The 20,225-nt window shown below is 47.1% G+C and overlaps 1 protein-coding gene across 1 annotated transcript in view; it reads right to left on the bottom strand.

Moving 5' to 3' along the window:
* The window catches only part of kiaa1549la (KIAA1549-like a), a 70,987-nt gene extending 52,318 nt beyond the window's left edge, over positions 1-18,669 (bottom strand). Inside the window, exons 1-7 of the mRNA XM_056417335.1 lie at positions 18,592-18,669; positions 18,309-18,402; positions 16,156-16,520; positions 15,702-16,032; positions 12,806-12,921; positions 3,055-3,277; positions 1,227-1,360 (exon numbers count right to left, since the gene is read on the bottom strand). Coding sequence (XP_056273310.1) covers positions 1,227-1,360; positions 3,055-3,277; positions 12,806-12,921; positions 15,702-16,032; positions 16,156-16,520; positions 18,309-18,402; positions 18,592-18,669 — 1,341 coding nt within the window. The remainder of the gene's footprint in view (positions 1-1,226; positions 1,361-3,054; positions 3,278-12,805; positions 12,922-15,701; positions 16,033-16,155; positions 16,521-18,308; positions 18,403-18,591) is intronic.
* Positions 18,670-20,225: the final 1,556 nt, after the last annotated feature.

Raw genomic sequence — 20,225 nt, 5'->3', positions numbered from 1 at the left:
TTCAGCAGATCATTGACTTGCTGAAATGCTAACTGTGTGCTGCTGTCTGCGAAGCTAGACACACTCTACCTGCACCAGGGCCAGTGAAGCTAGACACACTCTACCTGCACCAGGGCCTGTGAAGCTAGACACACTCTACCTGCACCAGGGTCTGTGAAGCTAGACACACTCTACCTGCATCAGGGCCTGTGAAGCTAGACACACTCTACCTGCACCAGGGTCTGTGAAGCTAGACACACTCTACCTGCACCAGGGTCTGTGAAGCTAGACACACTCTACCTGCACCATGTGAACGGCTCTTCAGCATCGCAGGACTCGTCTTCAGCCCCAGAAGAGCGAGACTGAAATCTGTCCATTTTGAAAATCAACTTATTTTGAAGATGAACAAGAATTTGTTCAGTTTAAAGTGATGATTTTTGTTGTTACTTTTGGTTCTGCTTTTTTCTGTGTTAATCGTGTTTTTTTATTTTAGTAATTTCATAGTATTCAAATATTGCTAAGTTCATCCTAGCTCATACTCCTTGTTCATGGCGGCCTAAACAAATAAACTTCATAATTCTCACAATTCTGACCCTTTGTTTTTTTTATTACCAGCATTTACTTTTACTTTCAATACTTAAGTACATTTTATATCAGAAAATTACTTTTGATACTTAAGTTTAAAAAAAATCAGATACTTTAATACTTTTACTCAAGTAGTATTCTCATAGGTGACTTTTACTTTTACTTGAGTAATTTTCCAGTCAAGTATCTTTACTTTTACTCAAGTATGACTTTTGGGTACTTTATACACCACTGCATAGGGTCCATCGGACCTGGCTGGGTCTGATGTCTCCTGCCATGGATCATGGAGGTCTGGATCGTGGTCCATGCCTCCTACCAACTATTCATACACTCTGTCATATTCATTGAATGTGTTGTAACTCTGTAATGACATCTATTGCTTCTATCCATCCTGGAGAGGGATCCTCCTCTGTTGCTCTCCTGAAGGTTTCTTCACTTTTTTCCCAGTGAAAGTTTTTTTTCTTCTATTTCTTGGGAGTTTTTCCTGATCCGATGTGAGGTCAAAGGTCAGGGATGTCATTTGTGTACAGACTGTAAAGCCCTCTGAGGCAAATTTGTAATTTGGGATATTGGGATATATAAAATATACTGAATTGAATTGAATTAGCCTTATTGGCCGGACCACACGTGACCACACAGCCTCCGTGACCCCGACGGCGTACCTCCACGGCGAGCCGGTTGTAGGTCTCCAGCACTTTGTCCTGGGCCTCGTCGAAGGCGTTTTCCAGCCGCTGCTCCAACATCTGGACGAAGCTGCAGGAGTAGACGTTATCGGTCGGGCCGACGAACCTCAACACTGTGGGGGGAGGGGAAATTATGTTTAATTGATATTGAAATGGCATTTTGTTTCAGTCTTCGAATAATTACAGCACACAAATCAAGCAGGCAAGGAAAGAAAACAAAAGAACAAACAAAGACAAAGAATGTCAACTACTCCCGAGAGATCAGTCAAATATTACAGCCTTTAATGTCATAAACAGTTTGTTGTTGTTTCCAATTATACCTCGACAATATAAATTGTATTTGATTTATAATCTCCATACAGAAGTATAAGTGAGCAATGTGTGTAAAGATTGATTTTATCACGATAGACCTGGATGTATTTCCTTTGAAAAAATCGATATACGGTTTCAGTACATATTACATATTATTATCATTATTTTGCCAAGTTTATGAATGTATTCGTAGCAACGAAACAATCCGTTTGTGTTTTTGGAATCAATGAAAGTGTCGCTCTGTGTGACCGACACACCTGAACCAGGATTATCGCCATATCTAGAATGAGAAGAGGAGTTGTTCGGCACTGAAGGGCGAACAGGGTAAACAATGGAGCGCCCATCAGATTTGATTATGGTGGATGTTATTAATGTTGTCTCAGTCGCCGTCCGTCCTCTCCCTGCACTCCGTCTAAAGAAACTCTAAGAGGAAGAGGTGGAACAATACTCTGACCCACATTCAAACGTGGCGGTGCTTCTTGAGCCTCGTCGGACTCTGCACCCTTCCCCTCGTCTCGCAGGCTTCGACACATCGGAGGCACAAACAACGCTGACCCAGTTGATAATCATATGCAAATGAAGCTGTGGATGGTGAATTGGCATATGCTGTGTATTTATGGTTTATGAGCTGAACAAGCCAGAAAATGGAATTGTATTTTCGCTCTGAGGAGCTCACTTGATACACAGGGATGGATTCTTTACGGCGGTATGCGTCACACTGAAAGCCATCAAATATTTAACGTGGCCATTTATCTGAAACGTTGAGGACACAAAGCAGATATTTATTGTTTCCCGTAGGTGGTTAAAGCGCCCCGTGTTTCGGACTTTCCACGATGTGTGTAAAGAAACTGTCAATGTACATTTCTTTATATTGCGTGTACTACACTGTCATTTAAATGTGTAATGTAAAGATGATTACTAATGCAGCTTGAAATAAAATAATAAATGACTGTATGTGGCTTTGAATTCATTCGGTAACTCGGTGGAGTGAGCTGAAACGACACCAGCATGATTTTTTAAAAATGAATACGAATACAATTCCAAGTTTAGAAATGGGTTTCCAATCCGCACGTGCATCTTTGAAATAGCAATGTGTTAACGGCACCGATTTTCCCTGACCATGACACGTGTGTGCGCATGTGTCGCCGAAGTGTGTGTGTGTGTGTGTGTGTGTGTTTTTAAGAGGCTTAAGAGGCCTAAATGAATAGACCAATTTGCCTTTGCTGTACAATCATGGGAGTTTGTACGGGATTTAGGGTTTCAGAGAAGAGTAAAGGAGAGCAGACATGTAAGCAGAATTTTCTAATTTAGTCTCCGCTCTACTCTTCCCCTGCGTCTCTCTCCCTGTATTCTCATTGTGTTTTCCACCTCCCTGCTTTCCTCCTCCTCCTCCTCCTCTTCTTCCCACCACATCTCTAACCCTTGCTATTGCTCATCAACACTACATCTTAACTCATTTTTATTCTCTTTTCTTCTCTCCTTCACGTTGCATCACCTGTCTTCAGCTGCAGGTGGATGCTCGGAGATGGCGCCCAGCCCGCCACGGGAACCAGGACCGCCTTGACCGCCGGGCTGTGCTGCCGGATGTCCGACAGCAGCTTGTCGAAGCCGTAGACGTGCAGCGCCTCGACCACCCGCGAGGACACGTAGACGGTCTTGCCGCTGGCCACGTAGTAACCCAGCGTCACGTTGTGGGGGCTGCAGTCGTCGTGCTCCACCTGTGACGGAACGAGAGTGAGGGGGGGGAAGGGACGGGGGAGGGGGAGTTAAAGTTTCTCGTTTTTTTTTTATATTCGCTTTCATCTGTATATCCTAAACACATGCGGATGCTCGTACGTCAGAACTGCCAGGGGAAACAAGGGGGGAGGGCATCATATTCAAATGCCTGTCGTACCCGCTATGGGTTCACAAAGGATATTCATAATCCCCCTGTTTTTTTAATCAGCCTCAACGGCATAGTTTAGCTTGAGCCTCCAACGGTAATAAATTGGACCCACTGTGTCCTGGAAAGACACAGACAACAACCGGCGGTGAGTCAAGGATATTATTTCTGGAAGCGTCCACAGCCCACCTGCCTCCACCCTCCACCTCCGTCCACGCCGGAGCAGCTGCAGCTGTTCTTACTATGGCTCTTTCCTCATCCTTCTTCCTCTCCTCTCCTCTTCTCATCCTTCTTCCCCTCCTCTCCTCTCCTCATCCTTCTTCCTCTCCTTTCCTCTTCTCATCCTTCTTCCTCTCCTCTCCTCTCCCCTCCTCATCCTTCTTCCTCTCCTTTCCTCTTCTCATCCTTCTTCCCCTCCTCTCCTCTCCTCATCCTTCTTCCTCTCCTTTCCTCTTCTCATCCTTCTTCCTCTCCTCTCCTCTCCCCTCCTCATCCTTCTTCCTCTCCTTTCCTCTTCTCATCCTTCTTCCCCTCCTCGCCTCTTCCCTCCTCATCCTTCTTTGTCTCCTCTCCCCTCCTCTCCTCTCCTCATCATTCTTCCTCTCCTCTCCCCTCCTCTCCTCTCCTCATCCTTCTTCCTCTCCTCTCCTCTGCTCTCCTCATCATTCGTCCTCTCCCCTCCTCTCCCCTCCTCTGCGTTCACATCGCCGTGTTTATTTACATCTCCCTTATCAACCATATGACTGGTCACATTACGCTGGGGAGTTATTTGTCCATGTGTATAAACAGATCCTGTAATAAAAAAATTACAAAAACTAAGTCTATATACATGGATATTGTGTAATTTGTTATTCATAAATCACTCATAAATGGTCAATATACGCATTTAGAAGAATAGACTTGCATCCGGTAATGTTTCAATCGTAATGCAAAACGTTCTACATGGAGGCAAATAAAAACAGCATGTTTAAAAAGCCCAATGTCCAATCACACGCTCGTGAAGTCATCCATATTCCATCAGCACTCTGTTAGGATTAAACGGCATAAATGGCGCCTACTTAACAATTAGGTTACGACAACAATCACATGCTTGTTTTAGCGCATGCTAATGAAGTATCGGGATAAATTGCCGAGTCATGGCTCAGAACGAGCCTTTTTTGATCAGCATAATTATCCAGAGGAATGAGTAAACCTGCTTCCTGTAATAGACCCTGCTTATAAATATACCGTTTGCAAAAAAGAAGGAAAAAACACACCAAATTAGTCATTTGAATAATCTATGTCCAGCAGCACTCCTGGACAGCGATCAATAGTTACAGAAGGCGAACAAATCGTCGAAGGACTTTTCTAAATAACGGAAAATGAAGCGTTTTAATTGTTCATTGACAAATAATAAATGAACACATTTCAGGTGATTTTAAGATGCACCTCAAGGCTCATTTGTACTCTCTGATGGTCTAACTGATGGTTGATTTATACTTCCGTGGAAAAGCTTGCGCGGAGCTTCCGAACAACGAAACCCGTGACTCCTCAGAAGGTCACCCACCTCAGAGCCTGGAGGTGTGTGACCTCACATCTGTTACAACATCAACAACCTCATGGCTCACAAGCTTCCCCACCCCCCCCCTTCCAGCTCTCCCATAATGTCCTGTCCCATGCCATGGAGTTGCCGTTGGGCCAAACCTATAAAGAACTATTGAATCACACCTATCCAATAAATCAGAGAGCGCCTGACACAGGATTTGAACACCAAAGGGCCAAATCAAAAAGAAGGCGGGAGGTCACCGGCCTGCACTGAACGACGGGGTGTATAAATCAGGCATCCCTTCTGCTGTGTGTTAATAACTCTGTGGCGCTGTCCGTGGTGCTGAAGGAGCAGAGGAACAAACTGCAGCTTTCCCTCCGAGTCGCGATCCTTCTGACAGTTTTGTCTCGGTTCTATTATATTGGCATGCAGAGGTATTTAATGTGTTGCATCATTGAGCCTACACCCTGCAGAAGCCACAATGTTTTTTATTTCACCTTTGTTTTGCATACTTGAATCTATTAAAGCTGAGCAGACCTGCCCTTGCCCCCCCCCCCCCCCCCCCCCACTGTCACTTCTTTCTCCCCGGCAACATTTTTGCCAGCTGTAAAACTGGCTAATCTTCACACGCAATTATGGTTAACCACATTGTTCAATGATGCAACACATTAAATACCGCTGCCTGCTAATTTCATGCTGTTTGGTGACCCCCCCCCCCCCCGCCCGCCGCTGAAGGGCAAACCATCAACAATGCCTCAAAAACACGGCCTATGTGTGTGTGTGTGTGTGTCGCAGGGAGTAGATGAAAGTGGACGGGAGGAGCTTAGAGATACTGAGTCACTCCCTGTGCAGGCTCACAAACAACTGGATAGAAAGAGAAAAAGCAGGTGGATGATAAAGACAGAAGAACAGACTGGGGGAGGGGGGGGGGGCGGTGGACAGACAGAGAAGCGAGATGGACAGGTTGGCAGAAAATCAATCGACTTAAACCGAGGGAGCGATCAGACCTGATTTCGTTTAAGAACATGAAGAAGAAATAAATTGAGAGGAAATAAATATTCGCAACAGAATAGGAAGATTCGCCTGCAAGAAATAATCAGTTATTCTGGATTAATTTTCCATTATCTTGTATGTTTGTGTCTGTGATTGTGTATGTTTGTGCATGTGTGTGTGTGTGTGTGTGTGTGTGTGTGTGTGTGTGTGTGTGTGTGTGTGTTTGTGTGTGTGTCAGAAACCTCTCTGCGCAAAACACTATTCAACAGGTTATTTCTAACATTTGCATTAGTCACCCGTTCATTTTCCAGCGCCACTCAGACGACTCCTTGCGAGTGTGAACGAGCAAGAGGAGAACAATGTGGCAAAACTAATATGTAGAAGATTATAATATGAGAGATAAGAAAGCACTTTGTTCAGCATAATGAAGCAGATAGACTCTTGAATCACATCAAAAACAGAGATAGTCGGGGGTGAGTAGGATACATCAAAAGCAAAGGTCAAATGTGGGTATTATCAGCACTAGACCTAATGGAGGGCCTATGAGCTCCTTTACTAGCCACTGACCTGTGTTCACTAGCCAGGGTTTTTCCTGCATAGAGAAAATTTGGGCGCGCGCCTAAGCCGTTTTCCCGAACGCCTATGACAAATCCCGAGCGCCTAAGGCAAAAAAAAGTTTGCGATGGAAAAAAACCAAAAACTGTTTATCATGTGCATGTCAGCGAATATGTTCTCAATAGTATGTTTCAAGTAGGCTACAGCTGAACCCTCGTTCTGTTTTGATCAATAGTAATCGAGTTCAGTGTTTCCCCTAGGTTTACAGCTTCAGGAGGGCGGGACTAGTGCCGCTCGCCATGTTGGTGCCCTGAGCTTAATTTAACAATGAGGTGTGCTCACCTGTGTGCGCGCATCACGGCTGAGCGAGGCGCGCGCCGGCATCGGAGCTCTGGCGCTCGCAAGTCGAGAAGAGTTGTTAACCGGGGGGGGGGGGTGCTAGTGAGAGTGCGGAGATTTCACCCTGTTATAATAGTAGGGGAAACACTGGAGTTGATAAGCGTGTCTTCTTGTCTGATCAATACGCAACTGTGAGGTGCGCGAATGGAACGAGCGGCCAGCTGCTGATCACTCACTCAACAGCCCGACGTGCACGAACAGACGGGCAACCCATTTTGACCCAGGAAAAACCCTGCTAGCCACAGCTCTGTGTTCACTAGCCACTGACCTGTGTTTACTAGCCTCTGACCTGTGTTTACTAGCCTCTGACCTGTGTTTACTAGCCTCTGACCTGTGTTTACTAGCCTCTGACCTGTGTTCACTAGCCACAGCTCTGTGTTTACTAGCCACTGACCTGTGTTCACTAGCCTCTGACCTGTGTTTACTAGCCACAGCTCTGTGTTCACTAGCCACTGACCTGTGTTCACTAGCCTCTGACCTGTGTTTACTAGCCTCTGACCTGTGTTTACTAGCCACAGCTCTGTGTTTACTAGCCTCTGACCTGTGTTTACTAGCCACAGCTCTGTGTTTACTAGCCTCTGACCTGTGTTTACTAGCCTCTGACCTGTGTTTACTAGCCACAGCTCTGTATTCACTAGACCCTGACCTGTGTTTACTAGCCTCTGACCTGTGTTCACTAGCCTCTGACCTGTGTTTACTAGCCACAGCTCTGTGTTTACTAGCCACAGCTCTGTGTTTACTAGCCTCTGACCTGTGTTCACTAGCCTCTGACCTGTGTTCACTAGCCTCTGACCTGTGTTTACTAGCCTCTGACCTGTGTTCACTAGCCTCTGACCTGTGTTTACTAGCCTCTGACCTGTGTTTACTAGCCTCTGACCTGTGTTCACTAGCCACAGCTCTGTGTTTACTAGCCTCTGACCTGTGTTTACTAGCCTCTGACCTGTGTTTACTAGCCACTGACCTGTGTTTACTAACCATACCTCTGTGTTCATTATCCATAGACCTGTGTTTACTAGCCTCTGACCTGTGTTTACTAGCCTCTGACCTGTGTTCACTAGCCACAGCTCTGTGTTTACTAGCCTCTGACCTGTGTTTACTAGCCTCTGACCTGTGTTTACTAGCCACTGACCTGTGTTTACTAACCATACCTCTGTGTTCATTATCCATAGACCTGTGTTTACTAGCCTCTGACCTGTGTTTACTAGCCTCTGACCTGTGTTCACTAGCCACAGCTCTGTGTTTACTAGCCTCTGACCTGTGTTTACTAGCCTCTGACCTGTGTTTACTAGCCACTGACCTGTGTTTACTAACCATACCTCTGTGTTCATTATCCATAGACCTGTGTTTACTAGCCTCTGACCTGTGTTTACTAGCCTCTGACCTGTGTTTACTAGCCACTGACCTGTGTTTACTAGCCACTGACCTGTGTTTACTAACCATAACTCTGTGTTCACTATCCATAGACCTGTGTTCACTAGCCTCTGGCCTGTGTTCACTAGCCTCTGACCTGTGTTTACTAGCCACTGACCTATGTTCACCAGCCACTGACCTGTGCTTACTAGCTCCTGACCTGCATTCACTAGCTCGTGGTTAAAGCTTGCGTAGACAGTTTAGGGTTTTTTTCGGCATTATTGGGCCTAAAAGCAGGGCTCTCAAGTGTCACACATTGAGAGTGACAGTCACTCATTTTGGTCTTTAGTCACGCACTCCCGCCACACATCGTATTTCTCACGCTCAAAAAAACCTCTCGGCTAATGTGCCGCAGCGCGCAAACATGACCTGGCCGCGCTGCCCTCACTATGGAGGAATCAAGCGCGTCTCCCCGAATCCCCTGGAGGTCTGCTGTGAGGTGTCACTTATCAGCCAATCAGAAAAAAAACGTATCTTTTGTATCTGGGTAAGATTTAATCTAGCAACCAATGAAAATAAAGCATCCTGGAATTGCGCGCTACTGATATCCGAAAGTTTTGTTCTAGGGGGGGGGGGGGGGGTCTAAACTATGAGCGATGGATAGAACATATTGGACTTTTGGACTTAAAACTTTTAGGAAATGTTGCTCCACTGGAGCAGTAAACAGGAAAATAAGGGCTGGATTATTAATAGTCTCCACCCATGAAACGGAACAGAACTAATTAGAGCCAAAATAAATGTCAGGACACTTGAATTACAATAAGTTGATTGACCTTTGGCCTGATGATGAGAAAAATAAAGTGCCTATCCCAGCTTTAATAGACTGTGACCTTCATTCACTAGTGTTTATTAGATTCAAGATTCAAGATTCAAGATGTTTTATTTGTCACATACACACACAGGGTGTGCAGTGAAATGAAAGTGGCAATGCTCAGCAGGAATGTGCAAGGGCAACAAGTACACACTATTTACAAATAAAAAACAACACAATATTTACAGTAAGTGTGTGTGTGTGTGTGTGTGTGTGTGCCTAAGAGGGGCAGTTGTGTGGGTCTATGTGGGGGTCCTGGTGAGGTCGGAGTTCACAATCCTGATGGCCTGAGGAAAGAAACTCCGTCTCAGTCTCTCTGTTCTTGCAGCGTGACTACGGAGGCGCCTGCCTGACCGCAGCAGCTGAAACAGTCTGTTGTTGGGGTGGTGAGGATCCTTCATGATCCTGCCGGCTCTGGTTCTGCACCTCCTGGTGTACAAGTCCTGCAGGGTGGGAGTGTAGTTCCAATAGTGCGCTCAGCCGAACGCACTACTCTCTGCAGAGCCTTCCTGTCCTGAGCGGAGCAGTTGCCAAACCAGGCTGTGATGCTTCCTGTCAGGACGCTCTCTACAGCTCCAGAGTAGAAGGACTGAAGGATCCTCTGGGAAACTTTAAATTTCCTCAGCTGCCTGAGGTGGTAGAGGCGCTGCCTTGCCTTTCTCACCAGAGTGTCTGTGTTTGTTGACCATGTCAGATCCTCGGTGATGTGGACTCCCAGGTATTTATACCCGCTCACCCTCTCCACAGTAGTCCCGTTAATCCCCAGTGGTGAGTACGTCCTCTGTTGTTGTACCCTCCTAAAGTCCACAATCAGCTCCTTAGTTTTGGTGACATTCATGATGAGGCTGTTGTCCTGGCACCAGAGTGACAGATCAGCAACTTCCTCCAGGTAGGCCTTCTCGTCGTTGTCGGAGATCAGGCCCACCACCACTGTGTCATCCGCAAACTTGATGATGGTGTTGAGCTGAACCTGGCCACACAGTCATGTGTGTACAGGGAGTACAGTAGGGGGCTGAGGACGCAACCCTGTGGGGATCCTGTGTTCAGGGTGAGGGATTTGGAGGTGTGTCTGCCCACCCTGACCACCTGTGGCCTGGCGGTCAGGAAGTCCAGGATCCAAGCACACAGGGGAGTGTTCAGTCCCAGCTCAATCAGCTTGCCGGGCCAGTCTGGAGGGACTATGGTGTTGAAAGCTGAACTATAATCAATGAACAGCAGTCTCACATAGCCACCCCTCTGGCTGTCCAGATGAGAGAGTGTGGTGTGCAGTACCTGGGAGACAGCATCATCCGTGGATCTGTTTGGGCGATAAGCAAACTGCAGCGGGTCCATGGAGGAAGGGAGGAAGGCGCAGATGTAGTCCTTTATCAGCCTCTCAAAGCATTTCATGACCACCGAGGTGAGGGCCACCGGTCGGTAGTCATTCATACATGCTGGAGAAGCATTCTTGGGCACAGGGACAATAGTGGATCTCTTGAAGCAGGCGGGGACCACGGACTCAGCCAGGAGAGGTTGAATATTGTGGTGAACACTGGAGCTAGCTGGTTAGCACAGGTCTTCAGTACTCGCCCAGATATGCCATCTGGACCTGCAGCTTTCCTGGTGTTCACCCTCAACAGAGCCCTCCTCACACTGTGCTCGGTCACAGAGAGTGTGTGTTCATCCCCAGCGGTAGAACTCACCTCGGCTACGCTTAACGGTGTTGTTGTTAGCCGGCGAGCTAGCGCTGTTGTTGCTAGCCTCAAACCGTGCATAAAATGAGTTCAGGTCGTCCGCTAGGGATGCGTCGGCACTCACCATTGCGCCGGGTCTGCTCTGGTAGTTTGTGATAGTCCGTAGCCCCTGCCATAGGCGCCTGGTGTCGCGCTGCTCCATCTGTGATTCCACTCTGTCTCGGTACCTCCTCTTGGCTTCCTTCACCGCCCTCCTCAGTCCATAGACCGCTGCCTTGTACTCGTCCATGTTGCCGGATACAAGACCGGAGTTATAGGCAGCAATACGGGCGTTCACAGCTTCACGGATGGATCTATCAACCCACGGCTTTTGGTTAGGAAAGTCCCTAACTTTTACCGTGGGGACGATGGTGTCCGTTAGCGTTGCTATGAGGCTCATTGCTACTTCCAAAACTCGCTGACGTCACTGGAACTGGATTGGATCATGTCCCAGTCGACGATACTCAGAGCGTCCTGTAGCTCAGCCTCTGATTGGTCAGACCACCGCATTACGTTCCTCGTCACTACCGCTTCCGCGATCCTTTGTTTATACTCCGGAAGCAGAAAAATGGCGGCATGGTCTGATTTCCCTAACGGAGGGAGAGAGACAGCCTTGTAGCCTCTCTTGAATGGCGTATAGCAGTGGTCCAACGTTCTTTCCCCTCTGGTAGCACACGTAATGTGCTGGTGAAAGTTCGCCATGACTTTTTTTAGGTTTGCCTTGTTAAAGTCCCCAGCCACCACCACAGCCGCGTCGGGATACTTGTTCTGATGCCGACATAACACATCATGTAGGTCCGATAGTGCTACGCCGGTGTCCGCTTGTGGTGGAATGTAGACGGCTGTGGTGATGACCGAGCTGAACTCCCGGGGAAGGTAGAATGGACGGCATGAGATCGTCAGATGTTCCAGGTTCGGCGAGCAGGAACGAGAAAGAGTCTTAATGTTCTTGGGGTCACACCACATGTTGTTAGTCATGAAGCAAACCCCTCCACCCTTAGATTTACCAGACTCTTCCGTTCTGTCTGCACGGAAAACAGAGAAGGACTCGGTTGGGCATATGACTCGATCCGGCACCAGCGGGGTCAGCCAAGTTTCCGTCAGACAAAAGATGTTACAATCCCGCATGTCCCGTTGGAATCTGATCCTTGCCCTAAAATCATCCATCTTATTTTCCAGAGACTGGACGTTAGCAAGAAGGATGCTGGGCAAAGGTGGACGGTGGGCTTGAACTCTCAGTCTGTTCCGAATTCCGCTCCGTTTCCTCGATGTTTTCGTCGTCTCCCGTAGTAGCGGTTCCACTGTTGTTGTTGCGGGTCGCACGCACGATCTCTGCCGGCCACGCTGGATCGATGGAAAAAGTGGACAAAAACCCTTGTTTTGCGCAAAAGTTTATGTCCAAAAGTGTGCTGCGGTCGTATGTTGTTAGTGCCGATGTGTTTGTGGCAAAGAAAATATTAAAAATAAACACAAAAACTAAAAGAGCGCACAATCTCCGCGGAGCTGCCGCGACGGCGACTGGACACAGCCGCGCCATCTCAAACAGGCTTACCCACTGACACTGATCTGTGTTAGGCGGCTTTGTTTACCACCCTACTCCCCACTGACCTGTGGTAACTAAACACTGACCTATGTGTGTTAGCCTATGATGTGTAGTTACTGGCCACTGACCATAATATATATTGTACTACATATATCTGATGTGCACCGCTGCTGTGATTTTTGAATTTTCCCCACTGTGGGACAAATAAAGGAATATCATATCATATCATATTTAAAAAAGCATGATCAATCTAAGTATTCTGATGAAACTGCTTCTTATTATTGACTAATTTATGAGATGTTTATTGCGCCAATGACACTGTTTTCTTTCAACTAATAACTCGTCACTGAGCCGCGGTTACTGAGTAAGTTGTGCATTTCACCCACCAACCTGCTGAAGCCGTGAGACCCACTGACCTGTGCATTGGCTGTGGAGTCATTCAGGGCTCTCTGCAGGGCGTGGCTCAGTCCTTTAGAGAGGTTCTGCTTCAGGATCAGATCCAGGCAGTTCCTACGCAGCTCAATGGACAGAACTGTGGAAGAAAACATCATCAAAATTAATTGGAATTAATAGTCATTCATTAATAGTTCAATTCAATTCAATTCAGTTCATTTGTATAGCCCAATTTCACAAATTACAAATTTGTCTCGTAGTGCTTTACAATCTGTACACATAGACATCCCTGCCCCCAAACCTCACAAAAACCTCACATCGGATCAGGAATAGTTAATACTCATGAATGTACTATATATTTTCTATCTTATGTCTGTCTTTTCTTTATTTTTATTTAAATTGTTGTTATTATTATTATTTTTCTATTTATTTCAGTTTTTCTTTTTGTCATTCACAATGTTTTGTCGCGTTCTTTTTTGTTCAATGAAACTGAAAAAAAAATCAATCAATAAAAAGTTGAACAATTTTTTTTTATTGGAAGTCATTTACTGTGTTCATATTTGGCTTTGACCTTCTGTGAACAATCTCACTTTGACCCCAATTATAGACTCAAATAACATGAAAATAATATTTCCATAAAATAAGAGCTTGGACTTTGGCCTCTGGTTAAAAGTCTCTGGTTGCTTTGCAGCTGCTGCAGTAAACATTAAAGTACTAAATGTAATCAAAGGCTACAGTCTCCAGCGTTGTCTCATAACAGAAGTGTTTATGCTTGAGGAATATCTGCTCCTGCTTTTGTGCAAGTTCTAATTAATTTCTGTGTATGTAATTACATCTTGGCCATAAAAGGGTACATTGTGCCTCAGTCTCTGAAATGGTATTTCACCTCTATTCATCATTACTTTGTGTCCTTACAGCAGTGGTTCTCAAAATGTTTCCCACTTCGGAGGAAGAAAAATGTTCGTGCCCGACTGCCCCAACAAAATTTTAACTAAATTGTTCTCGCTGAATTTTTATTGAAATAACAACTTTGTGTGACTCCTCCATCTGTGCTTTTTCAAATAATAGAATAAAGAAAGTTGTAATTGCTTTTAATTAACCTAGATTGCTCCATCAGGTAAAAACAATGTAAATAAAGTTGTGCAAAATATAACTAATGTTGGTCAAATAGCTTATTGTGTCATGATGTGTCACGGATGTCGCAATGAGAGAGGACCCAAATGCCGACATATTCTGCAAAAACCAATATTTAATCTCAAACAACTAACAGGACGACAAACACGCGGACCAAACAGTACGAAGCCACACTGGGAATGAGACAAACAGGGTTTACATACACAGGCAGGCGGAGGTGATTGGACAATGGGGAACGAGACACAGGTGAACACAATGAGGGCGGGACCAGCAATCACACAGAAGGAAACAATCAGGGCCAGGGCAGACAATCACAGGGAGACAGACGACACAAGGACTTCAAAACAAGACACAAAACGAGACACAAACTCCAGATCATGACATATTGTGGCTGATATTAACATGTTTTGCTCTGGATATCTTTTCAAGATAATATAAATAAGTGCAACCTGTGAAAAACTAAACAAAACAAGTTCAAATATTTAGCAATAAAGAGTTTTACTGAGTTTTACACTAAATATCTTTGCAAAAAAATAACATGCAACCCGTGCAAAACTAAATTAGTGCAGGTATGTGCGAGACATGAAGTTGTATCAATATTATTTCAAATTCACTTGATCGAGACCCTGACCCACATCTCCTGAAACCTGATCTGGTCTGCAGCTGAATTATTATGCAATTATGTCACTGACAATTTCATCAGCAAACTTAATAATTATAATTGAATTAATAAATTTGACTCCAAAAAATGTATCCATGTGTAACGTTACAAAAGATAAAATAAATGATGAACTGATTCCGCCTCCTCTTTGCAGAATAATATGTGAATGGATAATATGTGTACCATTTTAATTGCATTGTCCCCGTCCTGTATGACATGTCATCATATGACGGATGTTTAATGTCAACAACACGTTTCCTCGTGAGAGGCACTGAGCTTCATGTGAACAGCTGAAGGCTCCGTCTCCTCACAGAGTGAACACAGTGGTGCTTTCAGGGACCTTGTTTTGATGAAACTGACCACGCTGATAGCATCGGTCAAAACCTCGTGTAGCTCACGGCACATCTAGCGCTTCTCTGTGTATGACAGTGTGTCCATTGCACATTACATTGCACAAGATACCCTCTTGACCTCTTGACCAGCGCCTGCCACGGTCTGAACCATCTGCATGCGCAAGCGTAACCTGTTAACGCCGCAACGTAAATATGTACACGTACTTTTGTACTCTGTGAAGTTCTCCGCACTGCCCTCCGCGCCCCACCTGTAATACCTCCGCGCCCCACTTGAGGGTTTGAGAACCACTGCCTTAACCCTTGTGTTGCCTTAGGGTCATTTTGACCCGAATCAATATTACACCCTCCCCCCGCCTTAGGATTAATTTGACCCCATTCAATGTTTAATGTCGGTGTTCTTTCGGTAGTCAACAAACAAACATAAAGTGCCTCACACTTAAACTTGGAAAACAATATTAATTCTAATAATTGTCTGGAGGTTTTAATTGCTGGCGTCAAATTGAACCCAAAGGGTAAAATATGTTAGTAAATATAAAGGTAACAGGAGGGTGAAACATTGAATCGGGTCAAAATGACCCAAAGGCGGGGGGAGGGTGTAATATTGATTCGGGTCAAAATGACCCTAAGGCAACACAAGGGTTAAAGACACTTTTCATGTATTTTGGCGGAGATGCCCTGATGTTTGAGCCATTCGTCTTAACCAAACTATTTCAAAGATGGGCACATAATGACTCCACGTTTACTCCAAGGATGATGTTTTTCGTCTCGTACCTATTCTGACCCAGAACTTCTCGGTCACGTTGCATGGTAGAGGACTTTCCTCCGCGCTGGTGCTGGACGGAGACTCAGTGGTCGTGGTGGGAGGCGGCGTGGTTTTCATCGGGACGAAGAGAGTGGTGGCCGGCGCCTTTGTCGTCGTGGTCGTAGCGGTGGTGGTGGTGGCAGCAGTCGTCGTAGTTGCAGGTGTAGTGGTTGTAGTCGTGGTGGGAAGCGTAGTGGCGGTGGTTGCGGTGGTGGTGGTGGTGGTAGGTGGGGTGGTGGTCGGGGCGACCGTAGTAGTGGTGGTGGTGGCGGGTGTGGTGGTCGTCGTGGTGGTTGTGGGCTGAGTGGTAGCCACCGTGGTCAGTTTGAGGCTTGTTGTTTGCCGGGCGGTTGTCGTAGCAGCAGTTGTTGTATTTGGTGATGCTGTTACAGCGCTCCCGGTGGTCGCCGCCTGTGTCGCCACCTCAGTCACAGTGGGGGCGGTCGTCGAGGGCGTCGTCGTCGTGGTTATCGTCGTCAGCCGAAGGCCCTCGTCGGTCACAGATTCAGGGCTCGAGGTCGGGGAAACCTTACCGGGCCCCGATGGCGTTTGTGCTCTGCTCGCGGTGGATGACGATAACGTTGAGGCGGTGGGTGACAGAAACGTGTTTACGGTGGTGTGCCGTGAGGTGTTCCTGGTGCGCGCGGGCACAGTGGTGTTCCACTTGTGGGTGGAGAAAGGGCTGGTGATGTTGGCAGGGAGCGTGACGTCGTGGTCGCCCTCGGTGGACAGCAGTGACTCGGGCACAGTGGGGAGATCCCAGGCTGGAAGGCTGCTCACCGACTCCTCTGCAGGGAGGGGAACAACAAGACAAATCAATGGTCATAGAAGACGTCCAGCGGTATCCTCCAGTGACATTTAATCCCTTACGAAGACCAAAAGCAACAACCAATCGAACCGCTATCAAAAACACAGCAATGATACACATTGTTGCACCGGATGACTTCATTACGCTCGTTTTGAGTCCGTCCCACATACGCCGTCCCGCCGCCGTAAACACCCACAAAACAAAAAACGCGGCTGAAAATAATCCCCAAAAATGCAGCATTTCCTCCCGTTTGAGTAACGTTTCTACAAACTGCAGCGCCCGTCAGCATCAAGAGATGAAATGAAGAACTAATTCGCTCGACCGGCAAGTCGGGCGACCGAATTGTTGGTTTTCCTTATTGCATTTGTTGTAAATCATCGACCTCGTCCGTCAGCAGATAGAAGATGATACCCTGTGACGGCTCTAAAGGTGCGTTCACACCAAAAGCGAAGCGATTTTTCGCATCGCCCAAAACGCGTGAGTTTACTCGCTCGACCGTTCACCGTGTTCACGCCATAAGCGTCGAGACGCTCCGCGAGGGGCGGGGCTTATCTCCGTGTCTCGTCTCCGTAAAGACCGTTATCATTTCCTTCATCCACCAGAATAACTAACCACTAGTTCTGCTTTATATTTGTCGTGGACATCCCACACACTAACGCCCTCGTGTTTGGGTTCATGACATCACCCGTAGGCTCACTCAGCTCGGTCACTTTCACCGAAGAAGTTACTGTTACGTCTGAAAGACTTCCGCTTCCAGCGCTACGAGAGCGGAACTCAAGAGCTGATTGGCCCGAGTTGCGAGATGACCGCCTCAAAGTTGAAATATTTCAACTCGGGGCGAAAATTGCGCCGCTGAAAACGCAAAGCTGTAAACGCATCGCCCACATCGCGTCGCCCCAAACGCGCCGCCCGGGAAAATATCGCGTCTATCGCAGCCACACGCGTCTGTACGTTGACTTTTCATGGGATTTGGTCGCGCGAAAAAAATGTTTCGCTTTTGGTGTGAACGCACCTTAACAACGAGCCTGGTACACAAGCAACATGTTGAATAGCGTGAATTTAATAAACCCCAATGCCCTGGTCCCATCTACACGTGGCTTCGACTCGGAAATATGGATTCTATTAGAATTTCTTTTTTTACGGCGCTAATGTATTTCCAGATACACGCGTGGATCTATTTAAAATTCATCTATCCTCAATTCTAAGTACATGAGATGAAGAGCGCGTCAGTTTAAAAAGGCCCGCAGGAAATAGAAATCCAATTCTAATGTGTAAACGAGAGGCGCGTTTTAATGTCAGGGGTTCATTTAATCCATCAAAAACGCCTCCAACGCGGCGAAATCACACGCATGTCGATGAGAGGCGTGACTGAGCATGGGGGGGGGGGGCAATCAATCCTCTCAGACTGCGAGACGTCCACATCCCTTCTCCCACCCTCCCCCACCCGTCGCCGCGTCAAGACGAGCGGTACTGCGATGCGACTCCGTGTGGCGCTCTGGCGTTGGCTTGCTCTCGCGTCGGACGCCAAAATATGACACTTAAAGGAATCACCCCGTTGCTGATGTCAACGCTATTGTGGCGGTGGCAGGAAGTGAGGGAGACACAGAGGTACAGTGGAATGGGATGGGACGCGGCGGTGAGCACGACGAGGAGGTCAAAGATGATGGTGACAACTTAACGACAGAAGGATCATGATGATGATGATGATGATGATGATGATGATGATGATGAAATTGGTTTACAATGACAGAACAACCCTGCGCCGTACCCAAACTGGAGCTGTTATTGCTGCTGGAGGAGTTGTTGCTGGAGGAGTTGTTGCTGTTGGCGACGACCAGGGAGACGTTGTCTGGTCTCGCTGTCTGATTGTCTCTTGTGTTGGCCGGAGAGGAGGAGGAGGAGGAGGAGGAGGAGGAGGAGGAGGAGGCCAAAGAGGATGCCTTTGTTGTGGTTGTGGAGGAAGAGGAGGAGGCCTTTGATGAGGAGAAAGAGGTGCCTTTGGACCAAGCGGCTTTAGTCAGCAGTCCTAAAGGTTTTCTCGGCGCTGGTGCCGAGAGCTCCGCCGTCCCGTCGGCGGGGGCCAATGAGAGGGCCGCCCGCTCTCTTGGGCCGCCCTCCTCCGCCTCCATGGGACTCCATTCCGCCCCGACTTTAGCCCGGGTCTCCCAAAGCGCCGCTCGGTCCGTAGCGAAAAGGCTTCCCCCGGGCCGGCGTCTGGGTCCGGCGTCCTTGTCTTTGGCCCCAGCTGTGTCTCCGGTCAGGGGGAGGGCCGAGAGGTCGGGGGCCGCCACAGGGTCCACGGCCACGACAGCCCGTCCCAGTGACTCGCGGTGGCCTCCCTCAGCTGTAAAAACATGAAGGGCAGAGAGATGGAGGAAGGGGTGGATGAGGGGAAAAGAAGAAATAGGGTTGAATTAGGAGTTAATAAACACACACACACACACACACAACTGGAGCCCTCTAATCATCAGTAATGCCACCGCAACTTTTCCGACTGCCAGGAGATTTAAAACGGATCTGCTCTCACACACTCATCATGACAGCATACACACTTCTAGCAAGTGCACACATGTGCATAATCTTCCTCTTTCTCTCCTCAATAACACACAAACACACACTCACACACTCACACACTTATCCAAAGGGATTAAATAAAAAACTGCGATGGTGGAAACATTTTAATAATGTCTAAAGTAGGTCAGTTATGTTTGAGAGGATAAAGCATAGGGAATTAATTTAGATGTTCCAGAGTGCATAAATTAGGACGGACACACACACACACACACACACAGCCTAATCAGCTGTGATTTCGCAGATACTAATCTAATCTGTTAGGTTAGCCATGCAAGCCCCATGGATGTATAATTCCTGGAGCAGACTGAACCACTCTGACTCACAGCTCAGACCGATACTGATGAGACCGAGATCTATTTTCAGAGGAAAGTTTGATGGATTATTTTAACAATGGCAGCATTATCGATTGTTTTCTTTTTTTAATTTGACATCGAATGAGTCAGATAAAATGGAAATGGAGGAGCAAAGAAGGCATCCAATCAAAAGCCTTGAGCTTCATCCTTCATCTCCATTCTGTGAAGCGTCTTCATCTTCTCCGCGGGCCTGAAGCCGGAGCCTTTATCCTGCCTAATACATTCAGTCTCAAAGGCACCTTGCAAAGATAAGGACTCAAAATAAGTAAAAGAAACGCGGCTGCCCATTTGTTCTGGCGTCACTGGAGGCTGACGTCCAGTTTCATCTGTTCTCCATGCACAAAAAGGAGAGCTGGTATTTAATAGTTGAATTTAAGCACACACTCATTTCAGCTTCCAGGATGGTTCAGTGTGCGTCGCACACTTCCCACGCTCCCCCAAGTCTCCGCGGAGGATCGGTTAATTAAAAGACCGGTTCTGAGCGAGAGAGGCTTTACGCGAAGCAGCTCTGGGCTTATCTGCTCCGTATCCTCGTGGACACCTGCCATGCAGCATTTTATACCACCCCGGCTTTTAACTACCACCACTGAGCAGTCGTTCCCCCCGCCCCTCGTCATCGGGTGTCACATCACAACTGTCATCAAGAGAGGGAAGTCTATTGTCTCTTTCATTTTCAGCCTTTATTTCCCCGGGCAGTGCTCCCACGACAGCTTTTACCTGCACCTATAGGGCTTCTTTGCTTGGTTGCAAACAGATGG

This window comes from Pseudoliparis swirei, chromosome 6 (genome assembly GCF_029220125.1).
Source record: "Pseudoliparis swirei isolate HS2019 ecotype Mariana Trench chromosome 6, NWPU_hadal_v1, whole genome shotgun sequence".
In the NCBI taxonomy this organism is placed as follows: Eukaryota; Metazoa; Chordata; class Actinopteri; order Perciformes; family Liparidae; genus Pseudoliparis; species Pseudoliparis swirei.
The sequence above is the reverse complement of the archived record's forward strand: the minus strand, read 5'-3'. Positions and strand labels throughout refer to the sequence as shown.